At 38.0% G+C, this 20,742-nt stretch overlaps 1 protein-coding gene across 2 annotated transcripts in view; it reads right to left on the reverse strand.

Moving 5' to 3' along the window:
• LOC125147204 (opioid-binding protein/cell adhesion molecule-like) overlaps positions 1 to 20,742 on the reverse strand; it is a 1,066,615-nt gene that overhangs the window by 79,441 nt on the left and 966,432 nt on the right. For both annotated transcript variants that reach the window (XM_047824290.1, XM_047824291.1), the window contains one exon: positions 17,960 to 18,085. In XM_047824290.1, the coding sequence (XP_047680246.1) occupies positions 17,960 to 18,085 (126 nt within the window). The remainder of the gene's footprint in view (positions 1 to 17,959; positions 18,086 to 20,742) is intronic.

Genomic DNA, 20,742 nt, shown 5'->3' on the forward strand with positions numbered 1-20,742 from the left:
CTAGAAATATTTCTATTACAAAGATGAAAAGATGCAGATCCCATTAACCATTAGTATTATTAAATACTGCTTTGGAATACCACTAACACCAATTATACCCAAATTCTTTGTGAAAATAAATTAGGAAGACACTTTTCCTAACTCATTTTACATGGCTAGAATTACCCCGACCCGAAAACCAGACAATAACATCACAGACCAACAGCCCTCATGAACATAGATGCAACATTCTTAACAAATTATTAGTAAATCCAATCCAGTAATACGAAAAAAGTAAAGTGTATCATGACCACATGGGGTTTATTACAGGAATGCAAATTGTTATAGCATTAAAAAAATCACTCAGTATAATTCACTGTATGATCATCTCAATAGGGGCCAAACAAGCGATTTGACAAAATGATACATCCATTCACACATAATGAAAACAAAACAAAACAAAAAACACACAAAAACTTTCAGCAACTAGTAATAGAAAAGTTCCTCAGTCTGATGAAAGCCATCTGTGAAAAATCTACAGACAAAATTATACTTAATAGGAAAACATTAAAGTGTTTTTCCTCTAATCAGGAACAAGGATGTCAGCTCTCATCATTTACATTTAACATTACATTGTGAGAGAATCTAGCTAGTGCAATAAGACAAGATAAAGAAATGGTAAGGCATGCCTTACAAATGATTGGTACCAAGGAAGTAAAACTGTCTTTATTCACAGAAGATAGAATCATTTATGTAAAAAATATTAATTAATCTAAAAATTACTAGAACTAATGAATGAATTTACCAATGCCACACATGTAAAGTCAATAATAAAAGTTAATTGTATTTCTATTTTCAATAAGAAATTGAAATTTTAAAAGCAACCTTTACAATAGCATTCAAAAACATGAAACTTTTCGAAACTATATAATGAAAGCTATAAAATATTATTGAGAAAATTAAACAAGACTTAAATAAGTGGAAGAATACATTTATGGATTGGAAAATCAATATGGGTAAGATGTCAATTTTTCCTAAATTGATATATAATTTCAATGCATTTCCAATCAAATTCGTAGCAAGTTTTTTGTTTGTTTGTCAGAACATATTGTCAAACTGATTCTAAAATTATTTGCAGATACAAAGGGCACGAACTGGCTGGCATCTTGTAAAAGAACAAAATTGATATATTATCTGATTTTAAGACTTATTATGAATCAATACTGATAAAACAGGAGAGATTTATAGATTAACAACAACAACAACAAAAAAGTAGAGAGTCCAGAAAGAAACCCAATAGTATTCAATTGGTTTTTGATACAGAAACCAAGAAAATTCATTAGGAAGAGTAGTGTTCTCCACAGATGGTGCTCAATTAACTGGATAGCCATACAGGGAAAGAAAAAGGGAAAAGAGGGGCGCCTGGGTGGCGCAGTCGGTTAAGCGTCCGACTTCAGCCAGGTCACGATCTCGCGGTCCGTTGAGTTCGAGCCCCGCGTCGGGCTCTGGGCTGATGGCTCAGAGCCTGGAGCCTGTTTCTGATTCTGTGTCTCCCTCTCTCTCTGCCCCTCCCCCGTTCATGCTCTGTCTCTCTCTGTCCCAAAAATAAATAAATGTTGAAAAAAAAAAAAAAAGAAAAAGGGAAAAGAATCTCATTTTCTTTTGAGACCCGATCTCCCACCATGCACACAAAATAGCTTATATGAATCTTATACCAATAAATAAATAAATAAATAAATAAATAAATATCTAAATCTTCTAGAAGAAAACATAGAAGATTATCATCTAACTTGACATTGCATAGAATTTTAAATAAGAAATAAAAAGCCATATCTATGTAAAAATATTAATATATTGGACTAAAAACATTGGTTCATTGAGAAGCACCATTAAGAAAATGAGAAAGGAAAGACACAGGCTAAGAGAAAGTATTCTCAGTATATGACATTGAACTTGTATCTGGTATATATTAATAGCTATTACAACACAATAATTAGAAGATAACCTAATTAATAATAGTCAAAGATTTCAACCAACACTCCATAAGAGAAGTTATACCAATGGCCAAAAATTACATGACAAGATTCTTAACATCATTAATCATCAGAGAAATGCATTAAAACTAGAATGTGATTTACTCTATACACTTATTAGAAGAGATAACATGTAAGAAACAGAATATCCCATATTAGCAAGCTTGTGGAACTGTAACTCTCATCCAATAGTGAAGGGAATTTACAAAGGTAAAATGGCTTTGGAAAAACAGTTTGGCAATTTCTTGCAAAGTTAAGTATAAACTTGCTATATGACTCATCAATTCCACCCCTAAGTATTTACCTAAGAGGAATGAAAGTATATGTCCATGAGAAGATCTTTACATAAATGTTCATGTAGCTTCATTCACAATAGTCATAAAGTAAAAACAACCAAATTCCCATCAACTGGCAAATCAGTAAAATATTAGTATGTTTCTAAAATGAAATACTATTCAGCAATAAAAAGGAACTGCATACAACATGAATGAAAGCCAAAAGCTGACTGAAAGCAGCTGATTACAAAGGAGTGCATGTCCTAAGAGTATATAAATGTTATATATTTTCTAGAGTATAAATATATTGTGTGTGTTTGTATGAAACTCCAGAAAAAGTCTAGTATATAGTACAGATCAGTGTTTGTCTCAAACTGTGGGTGAGGTTTGAGTCTGAAAATAAGGGAATTAGTAGAATTGAGAGTAGTGTACTAATGTGTTATATCTTAATTAGGGTGGTGGTTTTAGGGATGTATACATTTGTCAAAACTCACTAATCATGGATGGACCTTGAGGGCTCATGCTAAATGAAATGAATCAGAGAAATACAAATACTGTATGATCTCCCTTATACGTGGAATCTTAAAAAAAAAGTCATTTTAACTCATTTTAACTAATTTTAACTAAATTTTAACTAAATTTAACTAAATTTTAACTAAATTTATCATGGTAATCATTTCACAAAATATGTATGTCAAGTCATAATGGCATATATCTTAAACTTACACAGTGTGGTATGTACTTAAATTACATCTTAATAACACTGGAAGGAAAAAAAAACTCACCAGTATACACTTAAAAGAGTTCATTTTATTTTATGTAAATTATGATCAAACAAAAATTGGTTTTATAAAAAGTCTGTTTTTATCTTCGATTCACCATCTACTTAGCAGTTGGTTATTTGCTTCTCATACACTATCTAAATCTCATCTCATATCAGGTTCATGAGGACAAAAAAAGTATAACAAATTATAGATGCTTTCTTGGTTCTTAGGCTTTATGCTGATCAAATAATGAGCAAAGCTGCAGAATGGAGTTGAAAAACTATATCTTTTGACCTTAGAAAGTTGAGAAATTTACTACTGAAAGATGAGGCCAGAGAGATAGTTTAGGTAAGAAATCAGAGATCTGGATCACCTAGTGTTTTTGTGGAGTGAAATGTAGAGAAAAGAGCAATAAAACACATCATTCAATGATTTTATTATCTGTTATATAACACATGTTAGGGTCACTTTGAAAGATTTGGTAAACATTTAGCTTACATAGAATGTTTTTTTTTCCCCTCAATGAGTGTGACTAAATCTGTGTCCTTATGATGCAATGCCATAGTTGGACAAGCTGCAAGTGATCCAAAGATTTTATTTGGGTGACAATAATTTCACACTTTATGTCCTTGCAACACTAAACTGTTCCTATATGTCCAATGACATCATGCTACTTCCCCACTGCCTGAGATATTCCTCTCCCCCCCCCACCCCACTCATAATGTTCTCTTTCCTTGGCTAACTGTTAGTTTTTAAGATTCAGGTTAATAGCCACCTCTTCCAGTAAGTGATTTCTGATTATCCCATATTTCCCAGTTGGGGATCCCAGTTGGGGTTAGATGATCCTCTCTTGGAATGCACAACATTCTGAATGTATTACTCATCCACCTTCTGCACTGTGATGCAACTATATGTTACTATATCTGTGTCTAATTGTGAAATCCTTGATGAAAAGTATAATGCTATTTACCTTTCTAACCCCAGTGTCAAGAACAGTACCTGACATGTAATAGGCACCCACTAATTCTTTCTTAAATGGTTGAATGGGTGCATGGATAAATAATTGAAAGAATATTGTTTCCAGCTGCAATCATTTTAACCAGGCTTCTGTTTCTTCCTATGTAAAATGTGTATCCCTATCCCTGTCTTTTATTATTTATTGTGTTTATGTTATGTTATCTTATTTTTTATCATTTTATCATCTTTATTTTATTTCTCTGTCTGCATTTTGACAGACCTTTGTGAAAGCCAAATGACATTAAGTTGAAGTGGCAACTCAGTAAGTTTAAGGGATGTCACTGGTGACAACAATGTGCAATGAGGACAATGTCACTGTGTTTTATTGGATGGAAACTTATAGTCAAAGCATACAGACAAGGAGAGTCCAGAGAGTCCAGCAAGAATGGGAGGTGTGCCAAGTTCCAATGATTAGACATACCCATGGAGGAAGTCCAGTGAAACAAAGCTGGGAAGAATCAGCAGGTCTTAAGAGTGAAGGAAGATGAAGTGTGAATACACAGACCAGGTGATCTGAGGCAGCAACACCAGGAAACAGGGATATGCAGACCAGCCCCATGCACCAGCACAAGTGCTATCTCCTTGTCCTCTTTTTGCATTCTTGGTAGAAACTCTGGGGCCTGGACTTTAAGGACTGTCATTCCAGCTAAAGGTGACACTTGAGACTTCTAGGTACATTATACCTTGGGCAGAACCAGAGGTGCTCAGAATACAGGAGATTCTCAAACATGACTCAAAGTGTTATGGTCAACCTACCTTTGTTCCGACTGTCTTCGTGCCCTGTGGGACAGGAAATGTTTCTGAAAATATATCTGGGGTGTTATGGGAAGTGTGGAGCTAAGTCAGGAGTAAGAAGTTTAAGAAAAGGGTGCTGAGGAAGGAAGAGAATGAGTGTTTGGGGGTACAACCTAGCCCAGGAAGATGAAGCTCCAAATGTCTTACTGTGTGATGTCCCAGAGCTCCCTGCAGCCCCCTGAGGCTCTGAAAGGAAAGCTTATTTCTTCATTAGCAGCACAGGCAACCTCCTTAACACCCTTAAGGGAAAAAAAAAAAAACCTTTCACTGCAGATGTAATTACTGCATCCTGTTCCAATTGTGTGCGGACAAATCAGTGTAGGCTCAGTGGATCAGGCGAAGACCCTAGAGAGGCCCAAGAAAAAAGCATTTCCAGGTGGCAATGGTGTGGAGAACAGAGGTTGAGGGGAGCAAAGCTTGTGGGGAAAGAAAGAGAAGGGGGAAAGCAGAGAGCTGCTAGTTCTGATTATATCAGGTACTTTATAAACATTTCTCTTAGGAAGCAAAATCGTCCAGAGTATCATTAAACACATACCACTTCCAGTGCCCCAGGAGGGTTTACTCTCACCAATAAGTGATTTTAGAGTGAGGAAATTGTTGATAGTGTCAGAAAGAAATAAGGATAAGGGTGAAAAAAGAGTAAGCATAAGGAAAAGGCTTATGTGATTGTCTCCTTTGGCTAATGAGGCTCTGCAGGCCACCAGGAGGGGCAGAGTGAGGGCCCCATGGGCTACACTTCAGGTGTTCCGTGGGAGGTCAAATCTCCTCACCTCCTCCCTCAACTCCAATTCCCCTTCAAGTATGAGTCAATCATAACCTCCAACTGGGAAGCCCAGATTCAAAGTGACAATGAACTACTCTTGCTTAATGAGATCAGTTTCCCTTGATCCTGCTTATGTCCAGTGGATATTCCCTCTCAGAGACTGGAACATTTGCAAGACTGGAGGGCCCCACTCCAATTAAAATCCTCCAAGCAATCACCTGTTTCCTTCTCTTTTCCTTTCCTGCTCTGATCTCACAGGAAAAGAGGCAGCTAATTAAACATCTTCACTACCTTTAAACAAGGGGGAGGAAAGAATTTTCCCCCACTACCACCATTTCATACTTCAGCCTCCATCATGTTGGAGATAAGACACAGCACCATTGGAAGCTTATGATGGCAGGTGCTCTGAGAAAGTAGACAGAAGGAAGAGCCTGCAGAGACAGGGAAGCTCAAAATTATGGTGTCACAGGAAAATTCCTGAACACAAGATGCTAAAAGCGCTCACCCAATTTGTCCAAATTGAACTGAATGTATTGAGACAAATCATCCCAACTCTTCATATGTATCCCCTTTATAAAATTAATGGGTTTTCCACACAAGTCACAGGTTTTCCCTAAGAACATGATTAGATAGGATTTGAGGCATACCTTTCAGATCACCAACTAACATCATCTGGAAGCCTGGGCCAGAGTCTCACTGTTGGGTTAAAATATGATATAAATAAAAACCTTAGCAGTACTAATATCTGGTACCCAGTACAGCATTCAATTTTTAGGGAAGGAGGAACTAAGAGAGATGGTGGGGAAAGGGGAAGAAAAGCACTTAAGAGATAAGACTGCAAGCTGTTGCAACCTTCTGATACAGATCAAACTTGAATGCCTTCCCCAAACAGGCCATCATTCTACACATCAAAATTCTGCTTTGTCAACCAGACAGTGTTTCATAGATCTGGAGACTAGTCTATACAGATCCCTATTGTCTGTCTCCTTTATTCTTTTCTGGCTTGCTGGAGAATCAGTACAGGATTGATAGACAAACATGCATTCATTCAGTAGGTACTTTCTGGTCACCTTTGAAATGCAAGACATTGTGTTAGGTGCTACAGAGCATCACAGTCGCATGAGCCCAGTACCTGCTCTCAAATGGCCTACATACAGAGAGGAGAGAAATTACTGTTGGCCAGGGTGGAGCACATCAACTCAAGGAAATTTAGTGAATTAATGAGTCAATTAATTAGGACAATCCACATGTTGTTTGTTCCCAGAGTAGCCAGAGCTCAGTGAGGGCAAAGGCTAGGTTTATGACACTCATTGTATTCTCAGTGCATCCATTAAGGCAGGCTCACTCAATCTTAATTATGATTGCTTAAATGAATGTTGTGCACTTGGATATACTGAGGCGGTGATGACCTGGTGTTGATTACTCCATAATTCATAGCCAGTGTCCATGTGTCTGTCTTGGCCTGATTCAAGCTGATGTGGGTGTGGAATCCCCTCAGCAACCCACCCAGAGTTCCTTGGTCAACGTCCAGGGTTTTCTCCAATACATGAAAAATACAGTGGCTTTATAAATTTAATCAGGACCCAGACAGTGCCCTCCCTGTATCTTTCATATATGAAAGAGGCTTTCTCAGAGGTGGTTTGGCTCCAACCATACTGCATGACAATGTTATGTTTACATGTGTCTCCCATACCCCACACCTGATTTATAGCTGGGATTATGCTCTATTCACCTCAGTAGCATGTTGCCTCATACATCCTGTGGTGGATTTAATCAGAACTATTTTTGATGTAAGTGACAGAAACCCAACTAAAATAGCTTGTGCAAGAAAAAGTGATTTACAGGAACATTTGTCCTAGAGATGCAGAAGTTTTTAGAAGAAGATGTAAAAGGTTGTGAGAAAAGAAATATCAAGGACTACAGGTACACACAACTGGCCCTGAAAGTCCTTTGAATCTACTATCAAACGTGCTCATCCAGGAGGTAAGGGGTGGGGGAGAAACTTCTCTAAGTTTCCTTCAACATCTGGCCAAATGAAGGAGCCCAGTATCTAAAGTAAATGCATTATCTCCAGAGGTGGCTGCGGTATGTTAGTGTGGAACAAGGCTGCTTATTATTTTCTATTGAAGCCTATGATTTTTATTCAGCAGCAAGAGTCACTGTGGACCCACTGCTGGGGCCAATTAGATCTACGAACTTGTAAAGCTGGTCTCAATTTTATCAGTGTCCAACTGATTTCAATAGCATAATTTGATATAGCAATTGCAAAGAGAGGGCTTTACAACAGACGGCAGGCAGCATTGGATGCCTTTCCAATTCTAATTTTACTTTTGAGTTAGCTGGGCTTTTCACTTGCTATGATACATTTTAATATCCATTCTTATAATCTAAAAAGTATTTGGAATAGATACTATCAAATTTCATTCTCTCTTCCTCCATAAGGGGAGCATATTATTAATAACTCCTTTCTGGTTTACAGGTGGGGAAATGGAGACAGAGATTTAGTGGTTTGCCAGATTTACACAGAGAATGAGTAGATCAGAAATGAAATGTTCCCAGTTAAATCTGACACGTAAACATCTCATTTCTTAGTTCTTCCACTTGCGAGTTTCTTTGTATTTTCTAGTGCTCATAGAATAAAGACCAAACTTTAAAGGGCCCTGTGTGATATGACCCTTAATTATCCCATCTCAGGCCAATGTCTCCCATTTCTATACATTCAAGATATAGTTCTTTTGTTTTTTGAGGACCCATACTCCTTCTCACCACAGGGCATTTTCACACCCTGTCCTCCCTCACCTGGAAGGTTTCTATATAGCCCACCCCCAACATATACACATATTCTAATCTCAATCCCTCTCCCTAATTAACTTCCATTCATCTTCATATGTCAGTCAGCTCAAGCATCACTATCTCAGGAGAGATTCAACCTAGACTAGCTCACACCTTCCTGCTGCCCATTGTCATAGCAGTTACCACATGTTGAACTTATATATTCTTGATGATCTGATTAATGACTATCCCTGACTAGACTATAAGCTTCATAAGAGCAGGGATCATGTCTATTTTACACATTGTTGTCATAAGAGCAAGCGAACAATACATCAAATGAATAAATGAATTCATGAGAGGAGATAAAAATAGCAGCGGCTTTACAAAAGACATCAAACAGCATTTCCAGCTCCAATTTTACATTTGAATTAGTTGGGCTTTTCACTTGGTATGATACATGTTAATATCCATTCTTATTTTTATAATCTAAAAAGCCTACTGAAGAGGCTAAACATTACTTCACAGCAAGCCTCATTTCCAGCTGCCCCATTTCTGATATACAGTTTCTCATCTCTGTGTAAGGAGTGTGAGTAGTATGAAGCACAGTCACATATCAAGAACTCAAGACCTGACTGTTTGCTCTAAGGTAAGTTATGTCACCCATACCCTTAGGAACAGAACCAACCCCAGGGAACTATTGTGTATTTCATAGTGAGTGCCTTCCCTCATATGAAAGAACAGAGAGGAACACTACTGAGGCATTATGCACCCATATTTCCGAGTGTTCCACAGTCAGTTTCCCCACTTTGGAGCCAGGGTCAGGGCCATCAGCTGTATCAGCTACAAAATGATGTTGGCTTCCTGCATTGGTCTGCCAGGATATCTTGCCATGCCCTCCCCTTGTTCACACAAAAGAACTTCAGCCTCCCAAGGAAGAGATTCTCAGGAATTTATGACTCAATCAACTCACCCAAAAGGAGCATAAATGGGATTAGTTTTAATATTGTTAAGTTGCAAAAATACAAGCATATGTGCATGCCAAAGCGAAAATGTACGCAAGCAAAGGGGGAAAACATATGGGTACCCATATGGTGAAAAGCGCATTGCTAGACCTTCATACACTTCTCATTTACAACAAGAACCAAAGTTAGTGAACATAAATTTGCTTTGCAAAAATGTGAGAGGAACAGCTTGTTTGCCCATAACTGTTCCACTGAGCAAGATATGTATAACCTTGATTTCTCATCTCAGACACCTCTTTCTCACACTCTGGGGATTAATTAGGCTCGAAACATGACTTCAGATTAGAAACAAGGATCCTGGCTGCTTGGAGAGGGACAAAGAAGTAGTAGCATGACTGGATGATGCAGTGGGTCAACTAATAGGCAATTCCTATTAGTGGCTGGAACTTGTACCTAGGATGGTTTAGAAGAGAAATGAGGTTGGTAGGTCTCAGCGGGTTGATTTTAATTGAAGGAGAGAAACAATAGGGACCTACAGCAGACAACAGCACGGGTGTGAGTTTCATTTGGAGGCTGTGCTGTGCTTTCCTTAGAACAATACTGAGTGATAGTTAGAAAGTGGCTATGTATAGGAAGGTAGGCAAAGAGTTAGGGAGGGAAATATAATAGCATGGGTGATGCTCAAAGCTAGTGAGCACTTTTGGGTTCCCCAGATAACAAGGAAAATTTGATAAAATGTATCATTTTATATTGTACCTGTTCCAATGGCAAGCCATGGGCACCATCTTTGTACAGTATAAAGAGCTCTAGACTTAAACAACAGGAAATAGGCTCCTTTCATATATTCACCACCTTAGTCAGCTGAGAACCATTCACCATTACTTAACCTTTCCAAGTCTTTTCCATACCTGTGGAGCAGGCACAATATTCGTGCTGACCTGTAGGAGAGTTGCTGTAAACTCACTTGAAATGGTGCATGTGACAATATTTTATAAATAATACATTCCTATATAAGTGTGTTAGTAGAAAACTATAGGTTCATTTTACTTATCATTTCTATTCAAAAAAACTTTTTTACTTTGAAATAATTATTGATTCATAAGAAGTTGCAATAGTAATAGACATAGGTCCCATGTGCTTGTGACCAGCTTCCCCAGTGATGGCATCTTATATAATAAAGTACATTATCCAAGCCAGGCTATTGATATGGGCACAATGCAATTAACTACACTATGGAACTTCCTTTCATTTCACCAGGTTTTATATGTACTCATTGTTACTGTCTTTGTGTATAATTCTATGACATTTCATCACTGCAAAGCAACTCCCTCATGGTGCTCCTTCCTCTTCCCCGCCCCAACCTCCAGCAACTGCTCATCTATTGCATGTCTTTATAATTTTGTCATTTTGAGAATATTACAACAGGGGGATAATCAGTATGCAACCTTTTGAGACAGACTCCTTTCATTCAGTGTAATGCCCTAAAGTCCATCCAAGTGTTTGAGTTCATCCCATTTTATTGCTACATAACATCTCATGGTGCACATGGACCACAGGTTGTTTGAACACTCACAAATGCCCTAAGGTCCATCCAAGTTTTTGAGTGTATTTTGAGTTCATCCCTTTTTATTGCTACATAGCATCTCATGGTGTGCATGTACCACAGTTTGTTTGAGGACATTTGGATTGTTGCCAAGTTCAGCAATTACAAATAAAACTATGTCACTCCAGGATTTTAAGTGAAACAGACAGACATTGCATCACTAATGAATGACCCAAGACTCTCAAGGGATAAGAGGTAGGGATAGACACCATAATATAAATAATTATAAACAATAAAATTAGGCATAGTAATAAATATGAGCACTTTTCTCTCAGGACTGCTAGGGAATTAAATGAGTTGAAATAATCCCATTTTGTAGCCCAGGAGATCAGACAGAGGAAGTGATTTTTCCAAAGTCACCCAGACTGTTAACTGCTTGGGCCAGACTTCATCTCAGGTCTGTAAGAATCTGAAGTGCATGTTCTGTCTAAGATAGAACCACCAGCCAAACAGAATTGACACCCACACATGAGCACAGGCTAGCACTCCTTTTATTTGGAATGTTAAGGATTTGGCAATTTCTTTTAAGACATTCTTCTCAGGAATGTCTAGCATAAAAAATAAGAGCTGTAGTAGAAACAGTCTTGGACCAATACATTTTATGACCTCAACAGCTAGCAAAGTGAATACAAGATAGAAAAAGCTGCCCAATAAGGTCAGAACCACGGAAAATGATTTAGCGAGCATTAGCTCTCTTAGCTTACATGCAATTCACTCATCCAGGAACCTCATATATGTAAAACAAAAGCCAAACATGATTTTCCCCAGAATAGCTATGCTCAGTGCCATTTATCACATTCATGAAAGCTCATGCCCTTTCCTCTGAGAAGGTTCTGTCCCATCACTACCTTTTTTATTCAGGACTAATCAACTGGGTTATACAGATTCTTGCCTATGACAAATTAGAATTAAATAATCAGAAGAAGTATGGCTGTTAAAAGGCAGGTATGCTGAGTTTAGGAAGAATTGCAATTAATAGTCAGTTGGAGAGAAGGAAGGAAAGATACAGGAACTATAAAAACAGTCACAAAAATTTAAACAATATTTCAGGGCAATATTCCTGGCTATCCCAGTCCCCAAATGCTAAGATACAAACAATTGATATGCATGATGTTGGTGTTACATTATAAAGATGAGGCCAAATAGCATTCACTGTACTCAAGGAAACAGAGGAGAACACAATACATTTTTAAAACGTTTCCATTAAAAATGACTCAAGTCAATGATAAAGGAGTCAGCTTCAGTTACCTGGAAAATTCACTTCTGTGAAATAACTCATTCACTTGCTCCCTGAGGTATTACTGCATATGAGTAGATTGTAGGAGCAACTCACTCACAGGTGAATAGCTGTCATCTTAAAATCTCCATGGAGAGGAAACAGAAAAGAAGACTTTATTATTTTCCCAGAACATCTGGCCTTTCCAAATATGTCATTGGAAATGGGGCCAGGTGTGTAACACATTCTAGTGGATTCCAAAGGCATTGTAAGAGGGAACAACAACCCTCCTTAGAACACAATGGCCTGTACTGTCTCCTCTGCCACACCCATCTTTGCAACTTAAGATTAAGACACTAAGAAACTTTGGATTCACATTATTCATGGTTTTATGTTCATAGGACTTGCCGTGAATGCTGGCCTAGTGCCCCTTCTCCTGTCCTTTAGGAGAAGAAAAGAAAACCATCCTTGGAATTCACCTGTTTTGCAATGTTTTCCAAACATACTGGCCACTTGCCAGTCCACTTTGCTTGCCTGTTTTAGGACCTGCCCATTCTACGGGGTGTGTGTGGGGGAATTCTTTGAGGAAGCAGCCTGTGATTCCATCATTATTTTAATTCCTAAGATGGAGGTCACCCAGTACAGATTTTATGTGCGTGAAGGTTGTTAAACAAGCACTATATTCTCTAACAAATCCACATAAATAAATGTTTTTTTAAAGACCCATTATCTGCTTCTGAAAACAAATTAAATATACCTTTTTATATCTGAAGATAAAGAATAAATACATGGTCAAATGTTCAGTGGTTTCCATGTCAGTTGCAAAACCTCTGAATGTATGTTTGCACAGCACTTTCCTTTGAGATGTTTACAATGCTTAATAATTATGATCCTGTAAAAAAATCCCTAGTTTTCCTCAGAGGTGAGGCTGATGTCCTCCAGGAAAACCTAGTTTCTTCTTCCAAGATTGCAAAGGAAGATGGAAGGCCAGAGGTCTCCAATGGGGTATCCGTGTCTGGAGAAAACAGATGCTGGGGAGACTTTAGATCTACATCTGAGATCTTGGTGACTTTTTCCAAAAATTTCAGCCTACTTTCATAAGAAGGACTGTTTTGTGGTTTGTTTGTTCACTTTGAAGTGAAAATGAGCCTACAATACACAGTGACTTCAAAGGGGTTCCCAGGAAAGTGGCAATGATGGGAATATTTACACCATGGAAATCGGCAAATGCTACCAGGCACCTCTGCCTTCCCTACCTCAGCCCCAATCAGTGTTAAACATCTGCCAGTGTACCAAGACCTAAAACCTTTTCATTTTCTTTTTTGTTTTTAACTGTTTAAATGTTTATTTATTTTTGAGAGAGAGAAAGAGAGCACATGAGCAGAGGAAGGGCAGAGAGAGAGAGGGGAGACACAGAATCTCAAGCAGGCTCCAGGCTTCAACCTCTCAGCAAAGAGCCTGACATGGGGCTTGAACCCAGGGACCACGAGATCATGACCTGAACCAAAGTCAGACACAACTGATTGAGCCACCCAGTCTTCCCTAAAACTTTCCACTTTCAACTATATGTCATTTCAGGTATAGTTCATACTCATGTATTTTGAACTATTTTTTTTTCTTTTCATTACATCTGTTTATTTTTTATATTTTAGATTTCATATAGATTCTGATACATGCAAGCTTTGGATTATTCTCCAGTGTGATAATGGATTTGTTGGATCATTAGTCTTTACCTCTTTCCTATAATTTCTAGGGATTGGTGGCATGTGTTTGGTCTGTCTTTTTAAACCATAAGCATTACCATTCTTGATCTTTGTCTGCTCATTAAAATGTTCTATTTCTAGGGGCGCCTGGGTGGCGCAGTCGGTTAAGCGTCCGACTTCAGCCAGGTCACGATCTCGCGGTCTGTGAGTTCCAGCCCCGCGTCGGGCTCTGGGCTGATGGCTCAGAGCCTGGAGCCTGTTTCTGATTCTGTGTCTCCCTCTCTCTCTGCCCCTCCCCCGTTCATGCTCTGTCTCTCTCTGTCCCAAAAAATAAATAAATGTTGAAAATGTTCTATTTCTAAATGAAAGTTTAGTTATTCATTTCTGTTATATAGATCCCCACATTTAACCAACAGATTTCAAGTATTGCATCAGCATTTTGGGAACAGGGCTGTCCAGTTAGCTAAATTCTCAACTGTAATCTTATGGGAATTTCAAAGGAAATGTCATTGCAACTTTTATTTCCTATTCTTAGATGCTGAATTAACCACCACATTGTTCTAAAAAAATGCTATTTGACATTCAAGTTTTATTGGCTGCTCTTCTAGACCTTTAAAACAACTTTCCAAGGCCTTCTCCACTCCATGTGAGAGAAGAAATAGCATTCTAAAAGTAAATATTGGTAGACACTCTGCAGATGCACATTTTAAACTTGCAAATCCTCCAGGTTCCAAAGCTTTTCAAATTTGGGAAACAATGCTTTGAGTTTAAGTGCTTAAATGTCATTGAGAGGGGGAAAGAGACAATAGGGAACTAAAGGCAGCAAAGTGAAGGCCAAAGCCATGAGAAAAGGAAAGGCAACTGAAAGTAGATCATAGCCTGGAAGATTTGAAGAGGAGAGGCATCATTTAAATGTAGGATTTTCTGAGCTTTTTTGAGACTGACTTGTAACTACTATGTTGTATAAAAGATTGGGAATATGGACGAATCTCCTTTATTTTAAGAGGAAAACCTTACCAGTGTACCGTTATAAGGAGTTCCTTCAAAACACTTACACAAAGGTGAAATGCCTTTCAAAAAATTTCTAGGCTCAGAAAACTGTATTTAGGATTAAATCAATGCATTCTTGGATGTCAAGAATTTACAAAAACATCTGAATTTACCAGATACATAAAAATTGGTCTGGTGTTTAGACATAGTTTTGTATGTAATTTAAATCCAAAATTATCACTCAGTCCAAGCAATATTCCCATGGGGCTTGTGCCTTTGGTAACATAAGCTATTGCTCCATTTATGTTAAAGTTAGGCTTTCTGCTGTCTCTTATGTATATTTTAATATTCTTGTTAATGTTACTCTATCATAAAGACATTTTATGTTTTGATATCTGAGTTCTGTATACAAAGAATGTTTAGTGGATTTATTTATTATCTCCCTACCCCAAGGCAGGGACTGACATATGTATCTTGGTTTACATGGAGGAAATGAGAGAGTGAACACTTAACTGATGCTCTTAGTAACAAAAAAATCCAGTCTCTCAGGTAGGAAGTACTGCTTCCATAAATGATGTTACAAATTAGGGGCAAATTTTCAGATCATTATTTCCCATGTTGTTATATGTGTATTTTAAAAATTTCATTTAGATTCTAATTTACATACAATAAAATGTTCCTCTTTTTAGTGTACACTTTGTTGTTTTGACTTATGTAAGTAGCAACATAACCAGCACCCTACCCCATTCAAGATATAATACATTTCCATCACCTGAAAAAAAAATTCCCTTGGGCCCTTTTGTAGTCACATCTCCCCAAATCCCTGCTCTTGGCAAGCACTGACTTGATTTCAGTCACTACAAATTAGTATTGCCTGTTTTAGAGTTTTCTATAAATGAATTCATGCACTATGTACTTTTGTGTCTTCTTTTGTTCAGCCTGATTTTGAGAATCATCTATTTTGCTACATGTAACAATGATATGTTCCTTTTACTTGCTGAGAAGTATTTGTTGTTTAAATATACACAATCTGTCTATTTAATTGTTGAGGGTTTGTGGTTATATCTAGCTTGAGACTATTATCAGTGAAGCTGCTATGAATGTGTATGTTCATATTTGTAGACATACATTTTAATTTACCTTTGGTGAGTACCTAGAAACAGAATTTCTGGGTCATATGCTAAGTATATGTTTAACTTCATAACAAAGTGCCAAACTCTTTTCCACAGTGCTTATACCATTTTACAGTCCCAGGACTTATGTGTAAGATTTTCAGTTGTTCCACATCCTCACCAACATTTTATACTGTCAGTTTCTTTCTCTTTCTCTTTTTCTTTTTCTTTTTTTTTTTTTGTTTTAAAGTTTCAGCATTCTAGTGTAGTGGCATCTCATTATGATTGAATTTTCATTTCTGTGGTAAATATATTGAGTATATTTTCATGTGCTTATTTTATTCATATATCTTATTTTGTGAATTGTCTGTTCATTTTTTTTTGTTCATTTCAAGATGGGTTGTTAGAATTAGGTTGTAAGAATTCTTCATATAGCCCAGGTAAAGCCCAAACATATAGCCCAGACAAAGTTCATAAATTATTTGTCAGATATATGTATGGCAAATGTTATCTTCCAGTCTATGGCTTGTCTTTTCATTTACACTTAATGGTGTTTTTAATTTTGTTGAAGCCATTATGAGTTAAGTTGCACCTCCTCCAAAAAAGATACCCTGAAGTCCTAACCTTAATGCCTCAGAATATGATTTGTAAATAGGGTCTTTACAAAGTTAATCAACATCAGGTGAAATCATTAGTGTGGGCTCTAATCTGATATGCTTGGTGTCCTAATAAAAAGATAAAATTTGACACAAAGAGAGGCACCCAGGGAGAAGGCCATGTGACCATGAAGGTAGGGATCAGGGTGATGCACCTACAAGCCAGGAAACACAAATGTCTGCCAGTCGACCACCAGAAGCTAGGGGACAGGCATTGGACAGGTTCTCCCTTACAGCCCTCAAAATGAACCAACCCTCCCTACCCTTGATCAAGGACATATAGCCTCTAGAACTATAAGAAAATACATTTCTGTTGTTTAAGCCATGCCATTTGTAGTACTTTGTTACAGCAGCTGTGAGAAAATAATGCCAAACCAAATTTATTCATATTTTCTTCTTTTATGATTAGAGCCTTTGATGTCCTAGTAAGTCTTTCTCTGTCTCAAGGTTACTAAGATTGTTCCCACATTTTCCTCTAGATCTAGGCTATTCTTTCATCACACACAGGCATACCCCACACATTTTCCTATTCACTAAAATTTCTGTTTGGATTTTCTAATGCCTGAGGGAACATTTGTTTTTGTATAATTTCTAGAATTAATCATAGTTTCTACCAATGTGTAAATATACCAAGTGACTCTGTGTTCATCTCTTCAAGTTCAACTTGGAGTAAGTTTTAGTTCCAAAAGGATAAGGAACCATTCTTTTGGTTTCCTTCCTATGAAGGTGGAGATGATCATAACTGATGTTTAATACCAATGATCGAGTACCCAGGACATTCATATCTAGGGGTGCTTCACCATTTCTAGCCTCCTTCTTCCACCCAGGAGGACTATTTATGTATACGTCAAATAGGTACAGCTCTGGGGAAATATCCTAAAAGTACTGAGTGAGGAGATCCTTTCTCTCTTGGATGCACAGTGACACCAACATTTATAATGGACATTCTAGCCTTCTAGCATTCTCTTTAGAGAAAGGGCAAATTACCATTTGACCCACGGGTCTCCAGATGAGAAATTTGTGTCTTTGTTGGAAGTTATTCTTATGGCACCTCTGTTCTTCCTGGTTGGGAAAACAAAAGTCTTCTATGGTCATAAAAAGGACTAAGAAAAATAATTCAGCACATTTTATCTCTATAAATCCTTTTGTTTTAATGGAGTACTTGGTGACTGATGCATGTGGTCTGTTTGCTTTTACATTACTATGCTACAGACACAACATTACTTTCAGTTTTCCCAAAATTTTGCTGTGTATTAGAACAGAGTCTTTAATAGAATAATAGAATAATGCTGAAAAATTCCTACAGGTAAAGGCCTTACCCTTGACTGACAGATGTCTCCATGTCACAGTTGGCTCTGGTCTGCCAATAGCAAGACACAGCAGGGTCACACTGCTTCCCTCATTTACAGTGATGTCTGAGGAGATATTCATGATCTGGGGAGGAACTGTAAAGAAACAAAGGAGAAAAGAAATACATGAGGATGATTCCTTGTACTCAAAAGGAGGTATTGGCCTATAAATATTTGCATAGCATGTTTTTATGGTAAGTATTATTCTCAGTAACAATATTCAGATTGATTGATTTGACAAGGATGTGGCCATTTACACCACACACTGCTAGTGTTCAGCTGCTCAACCCGAGCTCTCCCCAGAGTGTGGCAAAAGTGCAAGTACTTGCATAGCTTTGTTTTCCTCTTCTTTGCTTCATTGCCTACCTGAAAAGATACAACTCCTCATTCAAGGGACCTCAAAGATCATGTCCTCTCCACAGTTTTCCTTAACTTTCCCCAAATCCAAAAAAGATAATCACCTGTCTTTCCCACTGTATTTGTCTGAACTTCCCATGGGGAGGGGACTGAGCATGTGGTATCACAGCTGTTTTTTTTTTTTCATGCCTGTCTTTTTACCTAGACTTAGTTGCTTGAGGATAAGGATGGAGTCACATACATCTCTATTTCCACAGTGTCTGGCACAAAGGCTGACAAGGGTACCTGCTTAATTCCTCTTTGAAAGAAAGATCCAAAGAACAGATTAAACAAATCCAAAAACTATGAGATGGGTGTGGGGGTGTGAGGTCAAACCTTTTCATGGAGGATTTCAGATACCTAAAGCTTTCTTCTCTGTTATATTCACATTCTCAAAGGGACGGTAAGAGAGGCTCCAAGCCTACGGCTATGCTGATTTATTCAAACTGCCAGTTTAATTATGAATTATTAATTACCAAACAGGTAGAGTGCTGGTAGATTCCAAACCACCCTGAGTCAGTGGCAAAGGAGAATTATGGCTGATGCTTGATGCAGACAATTCTGCAGCCTCAAGTTTTATGCTGCGGAGACCTTAGAGGTAAGTCTTTTCAAGGAGAAGCCATAAGTAACAAGTAGAACATTGGACTTCTTAAGGGAATCCCCATTAGCAAATAAATAAAAATTGCCTACCCTATAAATCTGCCATATTTTGGATTATTTCTGCATTAGGATTTGGCCTGAAATTTCATTGAACATATTTTACCCAAATACACACTGGGAAAAAATAGTGTGCATTCTAACTACACTGCATTCTCTTGAGAAAACTGTACTACCTGTTTTTCAGTATTTTCTAGCTTGTTAAAAAATAGTTCTGGGCTTAGAAATGTCAATACTTTTTTCACTTTTATAAAGCAACAACTTCAGTGCACCTTCCACAATATTCTCAGAATAATGTCTGCTTTAGCTGGTTGTGTTAGACCATCTGAAGTTTTCTTTCTCTGGACCCAGGAGTCTCCCTGGTGCTGGTCTTAAGGTAGATACAGTTCAGGAGAGGAGTTCATACAGTCAAGTTAGTGGAGGAGAATTTAGTGCATTGCAGCTATGATGCCAAAGGACAGATCTCCCAACATGACCCCCAGGTCTGAATCATCAGTTCTGTACATGCTATATTCCCTCTGATAGTTCAAGGAGTCCTGGATTAATAGATATTTGTAAAATTCCATGGATATTTAGCATGAACTCTTCATTCTCCAGGTGCTCAGTCAATGTCACCCATTAGGAGGCAGGTTCCTGGAATGGCATTGCAAAGGTTAATCCAAACATTTCCACCAAGCCCCAGGCATCACTAACTGCCACCCCCCGCACTTCAGGAATGGTGCTGCCACTTTCTCAAAGGAGGAAAGATAACCATAGTTTCAAGGGTATGGATACCAGTAAGAAAGGAAACATAGAGAAGGGATTGAGAGGAAGAAAAGTTCTTTATGTTCTCAATTATAATAACCTTATTAATATGCAAATGTAATTATGTGTGTTAATACACAATGCTTATTTTTAAATTGCTTGCACACATATTATCTCATGGTTTCCTCACAAATTAAAAAAAAAATAAAACAAATATTCTCACCATGAAAAATGAAGAAATTAAGGCATGTGGAGGGTTAGGTAAACTCCCCAAAATGCCATGGTTAGTAAATGGCCGAATTCTTTCCATTAAGTTAAGCTGCTTCTTTGGTCAACATCTTATCAATGCTCCAAACACAATATTTATATTTGCATAATCTGTTTCCTCTGCTTCAAATGACCTTCCAGTGCATCTTCCCTCATGGAACTTGGGGCACCTGTGTGACTCAGTAGGCTAAGTCTCTGACTTTGGCTCAGGTCATGATTTCATGGCTCCTGGGCTCGAGCCCCAGGTAGAGCTCAGAGTCTGGAGCCTGCTTCAGATTCGGTGTCTCCCTCTCTCCCTGCCCCTCCCCTGCTTGCACTCTGTCTGCCTGTCTGTCTCTCTCAGAAATAAATAAACACACACACACACACAAATTCCCAGGTGCCTGGGTGTGTCAGTAGATTGTCTTATTTCGACTCAGGTCATGATCTCATGGTTTGTGGGTTCCAGCCTTGCGTCAAACTCTGTGATCACAGCTCAGAGCCTGAAGCCTGCTTTGGGTTCTATGTTTGCCTCTCTGTCTCTACCCCTCCCTTGCTCATGCTCTGTTTCATTCTCTCTCAAAAATAAATAAACTTTGTAAACAAATTTTAAAAAATTCCCTCACAGCACTTACCACAAGGAACAAAACCACCTCATTCCTGTTGCTTCCCCAACACACTGCTTACATTGAAGGTAGGAGTACATCTTA

This window comes from Prionailurus viverrinus, chromosome D1, assembly GCF_022837055.1.
Source record: "Prionailurus viverrinus isolate Anna chromosome D1, UM_Priviv_1.0, whole genome shotgun sequence".
Classification (NCBI taxonomy): Eukaryota; Metazoa; Chordata; class Mammalia; order Carnivora; family Felidae; genus Prionailurus; species Prionailurus viverrinus.